This window comes from Lonchura striata, chromosome 2 (assembly GCF_046129695.1).
Source record: "Lonchura striata isolate bLonStr1 chromosome 2, bLonStr1.mat, whole genome shotgun sequence".
NCBI classification, from domain to species: domain Eukaryota; kingdom Metazoa; phylum Chordata; class Aves; order Passeriformes; family Estrildidae; genus Lonchura; species Lonchura striata.
Window position 1 is genome coordinate 49,098,764 of NC_134604.1, and position 8,776 is coordinate 49,107,539.

The 8,776-nt window shown below is 42.4% G+C and overlaps 1 protein-coding gene across 1 annotated transcript; it reads right to left on the bottom strand.

Annotated features, from left to right (window-relative positions):
- Positions 1 to 924: 924 nt before the first annotated feature.
- Positions 925 to 7,495, bottom strand: ACOD1 (aconitate decarboxylase 1). The gene is given in 7 exon segments (XM_021547996.3): positions 925 to 1,879; positions 2,443 to 2,648; positions 4,634 to 4,723; positions 5,812 to 5,973; positions 7,348 to 7,376; positions 7,379 to 7,465; positions 7,468 to 7,495. Coding segments are annotated over 7 exon segments (1,557 nt in total).
- Between the last annotated feature and the right edge of the window lie 1,281 nt (positions 7,496 to 8,776).

Genomic DNA, 8,776 nt, shown 5'->3' on the forward strand with positions numbered 1-8,776 from the left:
GTTAGCAGCTTCTCTTAGCAGCTCAATCTGGCAAGGCTTTATACTCCTGGAGGAGCAAAAAATTCCCAGAATTCCTTATCTGGGTGGACGCTGAGATGTCTCTCGTAAGAAGTGCTCTGGTGCTCACAGGTCTCTGTCACTCCTGTCCTGTGTAGTGTAGCCCACACTCTGCTGGGCCTGAAGTAACCTGAACTGACATCACCTGCTCTGTGTCTCGTGTAACTGGGGTGGGAATAAAACAGGAACAGACCTGTAGCAGACGGGAGCCAACAGGTGGAGCTGGGTAATAATGCCTTTATGATGAGGCATGTGGAGCTGTCCCTCAAGCTCAGCACTCGTGTGATCAAGCCGGGTGCAGACCTTTGCTGCTTCAGTGCAAGAGCAATGGCTACAGTGATATCTGACATGCTGCAGAGTATTGAGTGCTACCCCTCCCTACATGTGCTCTGTTTATTTTAGCACAAATGTCAATGCTCAGACATAACCTTCTTCAAGGAGGTTGTAGACATAAATCTACAGAAATAATTGTGAAAAGGTTTTCATTCTCTGTACTTCTAATCATGATGATTTTCAAGGACACAGCACTTCCATACTGTATGGAGTTATTTAGGAGAAGCAGAACACAGATTTTTGGCAGAGGAGCAGGGAGATTTTTGCACTGTGTGCAAGCAGTGAGTGCTCTGCCTCTAAAGGTACAAAGGTAGCTGGAGTCGACTGTGCCAGCAGAGGGTCTTCTGTTTAGCCTGACTAAGCTGAACATATAAACACCAAATTATTTAGTCAAAACTCACAATATTGGACTGAATATAGTTGTGTTATCAGAGTCTTACTTAAAAGTGCTTGAGGCACTAAGTTTGTCACTAAGAGTTTGTCATGAATTTTGCACTGGCTTTGTGAAGAGCATGTAGCTGTTGGCTGGAACACTCAAAAGAAGCGTAGCTTCTTTGGAAGTGCTCTTGCTGACTGTCCTGATAGAAATGTACTTAATACAGAACAGTCCTCTACTTTTTCCAGGTTGTACACAGTCTCTATAATGCCTTCCATGGCTTCTGTTTGCAGGATGCCATGCACATTGGATTGAAACTTTTTCTCCAAGTCTTCCTTTTTCAGAGGTTTCCTCCAGTGCCCGTAGAAGGTAGTGCAGCGGTCGCTGGTCGTGTTGCCATCCTGAAGTGTGACACTCACTTCGCAGTAAAGGCTGTCAAAGCTGGGGGTGTTGTCAGGAGGGTGCTCCAGCTGCGTTTTGCAGAGGAGCTCCCGCAAGGCTGGCCGGTGGATGTTCTCGCTGGCAAAGGACTGGACTGACATGCTGCCGTCCAGCAAAGCGGAGCATGCAACAAACTGGAAGGAGTGTCGTGCTTCATGCTCTGAGGCTGGGCTGGGTCTGTTCACGTATCTGACCTCAGGGACTTTGAGAATGACTTTCTCAATTTTATCAAGGGGAAGCAAGTTCTCGCTGCTCTGCACAAGCTTCCTCCTAACAGAAGAAGCTGCATCAGCCACCCAGTGTGTTGCAAGATGAGCAGGAAAGCGTTTGATGGCCACGTCTTGCTGGTCCAAGAGCCAGGGGTAGGACTGCAAGATTGGCAGGGTCTGTGGGTTGTAATCTGTATAAAACGCACCCATCCCTGACTCCATGTCCAAGATCTGTTTGTTTCCTTGAAGGCCTTGTAAAGCTAAGCAAGCCGCTTCCAGTCCGTGCTTGGCAGCATTGCCAACATGGAGGGGCTTTATTTGGGTTGCTGCATTAGCCAGTGGGGCACCTGCATAGGAAGCAGCAATAGCCAAGGCATTTTTACATTCCTGCTGGTCGAGAGCTAGAAGTTTAGCACAAGCTGCTGCACTCCCCATTGTACCAACCACAGCCGGTGGGTGAAACCTGACAAAAGAAAAGTATTTTCATTACCAGATTTCAAAAACTCACTCAAATTCACTCTCTACAAAAGTCTTTCATTCATTGCCATGGGAAATGGATTGGACCATAAAGAAATACACATTCAGCATTCACGTGTGGGCCTGAGAGTTACTTTTCCATAGGAAAAAGTAAAACTGGAATAGTACTGCTTGCAGTAAGTCCTTCTCAGAAGGCAACTGAAACATTAGTGCCGCTCATAGTTTAAAGCAAATTTATAGTCAAATATAAAGTTATATTTATTATTATTTAATTTATATATTATTATAAATCTATAAACATTCAAAGTAGAGAGATTATTGCCTCACTGTGAATTGGTCAATGCTTTCAAAAAAAATCTATTAGCTAATGATGATTTTTTTGAAAGCATTGACCAATTCACAATTTATAATAATATATAAATTAAATGATAATAAATATAATTTTATATTTGACTATAAATTTGCTCTAAACTATGAGCAGCACAGGAACTATTAATAACTGTGCCATCTATGTAAATTGACACTTTCTACTTTAACATTTCTATGTACCTTCTTGGAATATTCCTGGCTTCTCTGGAGAAGTGCAGCAACCTGCCTTGTACTTCGATTCCCACATTGAAAGCTAAGAGCAGATCAAGACCCGAGATTTTTTTCTTCTGAGGAAAAGCCTCTGAGAGTGCAATCACTGCAGGGAGCACAGCCCCAGATGGGTGTGTGGCTGGATGCCAGGTGTCATCAAAGTCCATTGAGTGCACCTAATGGAAAGAGAAGCATTGGTATAGAAATAAACTCTGACTTTACAAGGTTGCCTCAGTCAAATGAAACTACTGTAACTGGTATAAAAAAGTACCAAAGAACTAGGTCTTCCTTAGAAAGCAAAAATTTCAAAAGTCTTTTAAAGACCTTTACTCCCAACATGGCTGTCTGAGAAGTGGCAATGCAGCAGAGATCTTGCTTCAAATGAGAATAATTCTAATTCAACTTATACCAGCCTGAAAGTAGTGTGACAATGATTCCTTTTTTTCTGCAGTTGGCTTTTGCTACTTTAATTAGACTGCTATAATTAAAGCAGCTGGTCTAGGTCCACCATGTGAACAGTGAATTTTCTCTTTCCCCAAAACATAATGAAATATAAACACAATGAAATTACATCACCAATGCTGCAACTAATGCTGCTATTAGGACTTGCACCACAAAACTGTAGCAGTTAAATACTGCTGAATGGAATTTATATCATCAGAGCTATTTCTGTGCTGCAACCATCCACTGTCAACAGGGTCAAGCCTGCAAATGTACAGGAAGCTTTAACCTGAATTTTCAGCACATTGAAACAAGACCTGTCACACAAGAAACCAGATTCTCTGGAGTTGCTGGGAGTAGGAGAAAACTACATTCTGAATGTGGAATGAGCTGCTTGGCTCAAGTGGTGCCTGCTCTTTCCCATGCCCAGAGCCCAGCTGCTCAGGAAGGTTTCAGGTGTTCTCAGCATGGCATATGGCTGCTGATCTGCATATGGTCCCCAACAGTGCAGTCAGTGTCTGTAATGCACTGCTTATCAGGCACATTCCTTCCTTCTGCAACGTTTTGGGAACCCCCAAAGACCTGAGAGCATCAGGGACAGCATTTTTTAATATAGCATAGTAAAACACCTCAAAACTGAACTTTCACATCTGTTCACCCATGTCTTTATTTCAAGACAAACTGGGAAAGTGGTCAGGCTCCCCAGAAGTCAGGTTTTGCCCTGTAATACTGTGATTATGCATTTTTGCGGACTGTTTCTAAACAGATAGAAGAAAATGCAGTGTCTGCCTTGAAAACCTTTGATGCCATCTGGGAATATGCCCTGCAGTGCAGGATAAGGAAAGTTGTGGCAAATACCCTGTAAGCTGTGTTTCTGGTGTCTTCAGTAAGTGCTTCAGCTGACCTGTGACCAAGATATAAACTGATCATATATATGCTAACAGCCAGATCTGAATATCATAAGGGCTGCTAGGAGCTGAGCGGTACCAGATCTCATTTCCAAGGTAATTTTCTCTACATTGGAAATGAGCTGTTAAATTGGACCTCTGATATTGTTGTCACACTAATTTAAATAGGCTTAATATTACTATTTCCTTGGTTGGTCACCTTTCCTAGTTTTGCATAATTGCCAAATTTGTCTACCCCACCTCTTGTGCATCTTTCAATTTCAAACACCTCAATCTGATTTTAGACAAACATCTTGGGAGTCAGTTATTGCTTTAATGACAAAGTGCATGTCCAAAAGATATCACTGGCTGTAGGAAACTGTGTAACTGAAGAGAAAGTTGCCTTGTGATATTATGTCTGTATGTATCTATATGTGCATCTGTGTTTTTCTGTAACTGTACTTTGCCAGTTGGCACAAAATTCATATGAGAGTGAAAAGAGCTAGAGTTAGAGGGTGCCTTTTTAAACAGCTACAGCGAGGCTGTAGCCTTGCTACAAGGTTACCAGGTTGTAAGCTGTAGAGTTCTGACACTGGACAACAACCCCAGGTCCCACATTAAATGTAAGAGATGCTGTTGATTAGATCATACATATATTCTTCCTTAAGTTCAGACTCACTGGAACGAGGTTGAAGCACATTAGGAGAATAGTCTAGAAAAGTTTTGTAACAGGCTTCAGAATAAGCTATGATTTTTGGGACATACTGTTCTCTATAGAGCAAGAATGGCATCAATTTATATGATTTCAGAGCAAATAAAAGAGCATCCCTTACAGCCACTCCATTCACAAAAGCTGCATACACAGGAGGCAGTCGGAAATCCAAGTGGCCCCAGATGGTACTGGATAAATCTGAGCTGTAGATCTGAAACAAATTGACATAAATTAACTCAAAGTCCTGAACATAAGGATAAATGTGCATTGTGTCTCTGATGTAACTGAGAGAAGACCATGTCCTCTGGGGACCTAACTGTTCCCTTTTATGAGAAAAATACTGTTCTTTCAGGAAGTCTGAAAAGCAAGTCAGTTTCCTGTTGCTTATGTCCTATTCCTCCCAAACAGAGCTTGGGGGCAGACCAACACCACCCACCTGGCCACTCAGGACCTTCACACAACCTCTGGCCACTGACGTCCCTTCTCACCACCCATTGACAGAATCACAGGATCAGCTGGGTTGGAAAAAACCTCCAAGATCACCAAGTCCAACCTAAATGATGTCATCATCTTGTCGGGGAAAACATCTCATTAAAGGATTTTGTTTTCTATGTTTTAGTAAGACCCTGAATAATCAATAGATGGCCTCCTGGTGCTGCAAAATGAATAAAAGGGCATAAACTACCCTGGTTTGGAAAGGGAAATTCTGTATGTGAAGAGACTAACTGGCACACAGAGCTTTGGAGCACAAGTCCACCCAGGCAGGTCTGAACGATAAAACAGTGGGCTGAACTCCTCTTCATTGATGCACTCCTGTGCTGGGAAGACCTATTTTCAGGGTCAATTACTCTGCTAGTTTGAGGAGAGCAAGACTAGAGGAGAAGCTCATGGCTAGTGAACCTCAGACAATTATGTTTTATGGACTGCAAGTAACCCACTGCTAACTCCCCATCTCTTTAACAGTTCCTGGATTTGAAAGGCTGGTGATAAGTGATGCTTACTTTGTCAATGTTTTTAGAAAGATATCATAGGTGAAAGAAATGAAGAGGTTCTTAGTTGGGTGTGTTTGTAGAGGGGGATCTTAGCATACAGACTGATACACAGACTTTTGCCCATCCAGAGTGAAAACTAATTTGAGCACTGAAGTTTCACTGTGTCTCCAGTGGGAATAACACAATTTCTCTCTTCCCATCCGTGAAAGAATTTCACCATGGCAAAATTTCCTTTTCATTGCCCAAGTTTTCCCTTGCTTTCTTAAAGGCAAACCTTAAGGTGTGCTGTGAATGCCAGAGAGCTTACCTTGCTGTACTGTGCCACTTTGTGGCAGACCTCGGTGCTGGTACCCAGAAGCCCCACTCCAAGAGTATCCAGAATCATTCGTTTACTTCTCTGAATTACTTGATCTGTCAACTGATTTGCATTCAAACCATTAATCACCTTGGCAAAATTTCCTGTAACTGTCTGGGAAGGGAAAAAATAAAGAAAAAGAAGAAGTAGATATTTCTCTATATTTAAAATAAACACTCTATTTTCTTTCCTCTTTTTTTTCCTGTTCAGTTTTTGGGCTACTGTCCAGCACACTGGCCATTTCTGCTCCTGCTTACTTGAATTTCATCAACAAAACCAAGGTTTGAATTCTTCCCCTTTTTATTCCCAGAAATGTCACTGTGTTATTTATATTTTACTTATGCTTTCATCATTATCCTTTTCTGTTTTGTATTTCTTCTACTTTCTCCCTGAGCCCTTGAGTGTATGCACTGCAGGTGCTACAACTATGCAATGTTATCTCTATCATCTCTATCTCATCCCCATCTCATCTCCATCCCTAATGACTATTCACACACACACACACCCCCCCCAAATAGGGGTAAAAGCACCTGTCTTTCCCATGGTACCTACTTGTTGGTATTGAAATCAGTGAGAGAGTAGCATTTCCAGCCAGGGCACCCACTACCACATAAGAAGGCAAGATTTAATCTCCCTGACTGGCAGCCTTACTATCCCAAATCTTGCTGAGCTTGGAGCTCAGGAGGAGGCAGAAGTTGGCAGCACTACCTTGCACATATTGCTCATAGTTCCCAGCTCCCATTGAATTCACTCTCAGCAGGAGTCACAGCTTTTCTCCAAGACAAGATTTTGCCTCTTTGAAAAGCAGTGGCTCCTTGTTCCTGGATCCTGCTGATCTGGGAATTATATATATTTATTTTCCTCTCCTATTGAGCAATGGCTCATTATGCAAATTCAACCTGCTTCTTGGCTGTGAGCTGCTGTTAGTATCTGTATTAGAAAATGATCTAAAACTTTCCTTCCTGGACCACTAGAAATGTCCCAATATAGAGGTACACATTATTTACAACCAATCTATATACACAGTTTCTTTTTTATACTGGCAGTAATGAATATTTCTCTTCTCTCTCTTTGGAAATTATCTCCTTTCATATCCCCTCTTCATTCCCCTTCCTTTACTTCCCTGCACATATCCATACAGAGTGTTTGTATTGCCTTTTGGCCTTCATTTTGCTGAGGTAATCAAACCAAACTGTGCTGCTTTCTCCTCTACAATATGGACTCACCCCTAATATGCTTGTATATTTTCATTGCATTCCTCTTTCTCTAGCATTGGTGACCAGAATTGTACCCACCATTACACACAAGTTCTCACCCACACTTGCAGTGAAGCATTATGATTATTTTGAGGAAGCAGTTACAAGCAGTTTAAAGCAGGTGAACCACGTATCCCATTGTGTGATGGTCACCAGCTGCAGCATTTGGAGTGAGGATATGAAAACTTAAATAGAGAATTGCATCTTACAGTGCAAGGAAACAAGACAGTACCTTTGCCCACATCTTGCAGGGGTGATGCACGTCCCAGAGAGATGCAGCAAAGGAGTGGTGGCCAGTGAGCAGGGGAACTCACTCTCTCACTATTTATGTGTGTCTGTCTGAGGGGGGGAAGGAATATTAGGCCTTTCCACTTACGCATCTTGTCATGCCCATTTCCTCTTCTGCCTGTAAGTGTTCTTTTTGCTTCACTTTCAATTTTCCTCTGACTGATCGCGCTGTAAATCTCTGGGACACGTGTGATAGGACTTAGCAAGTCATGTTTACGTGTTGTGTAAATTAATACATGTGATACTTCATTATCAGATAGAAACTGATTCATCTGGTAGCATGGAGAGCTGTGTGGAACCACAGTAATACATGGATAGCTCTACTGGTTGGGAAAATCCAGTACTAGACTAGAAGATGGCAAAGGCTGTTTTAGCTTAAACAACTTGTTTATTGCTTTGGGGTTTTTTTTCTTCTTTTGCTATATGTTTCCTCTTTAACACATACAATTCAGACTTGAGAAATGTATGCCATAAGAATTTCAGACCATAAACTGGATTAAGGCAGTTCTTGGCACTTAGCAGTGTTTTAACAGCATGAATCACTTGTGTTAGCAATACTTAGTGAGTGAGAAATCCCTGCCTAGACCATCAGGAAGGGAGCAGATCCCACAGGAGAATGACTAAGGGCCACTGAATAATTCTGAAGTAAATTAGTAAATAAGTAGCAATGCCTGAAGTGTGGGAATCACCTGGGTTAGGGAACAAAGCATCAAATCTCGGAATTGCAGCCCTGCACTTCCATGATAAGTGCTGCCTAAAACAGTCTAGAAACCTCAGCCCTTTACTGAGAATAGCTCAAAAAATGTTTGTAAAGGCTTATCAAACTCCCGAGTGCTTCCAGGTAGATAACAGCATGGGTCTAGAGGTGAAGCTAAACATCAATTTGAGTGGTTCTAACCACTACTGAAAGGTCCTGTTTCAGGCTGTGTCCTTCCCTCTCTCCTGTCCCTGGGTGCATGGTCCTTCTCCTCCCATGGCCAGCCCTGATGCTGGGGGTGCAGACCCTTTTCTGAACTGGTCCAGCCTGTCTCCAGAGTTAGCTCTGTGATTCTCAGCAGTCAGGCATAACTGAGTTTCATTCCCTACGAAATACAAAATTAAATCTTGCAGCACAAGCAGAGGGAGGGAGAAGTAGGGCTAGCAGTATTGTGTGAAATTTTGGGAGAGTACAGACAGGTAACATGAGAGAAGAGGGACTCAGCTGTTCCCTAGCAAGCTCTAAGTAGGACATTTGCCTATTTTGCCCATGCTTTTAGCCAGTTCTGCTTTGGAGTATCATCTGCTGGTACATAACTTGATGCTAAAAATTGCACTGGATAACAAAGGGCCTGAAATGATAAAAGCAGTGATGAGTCAGTTCATGGATACAGCCA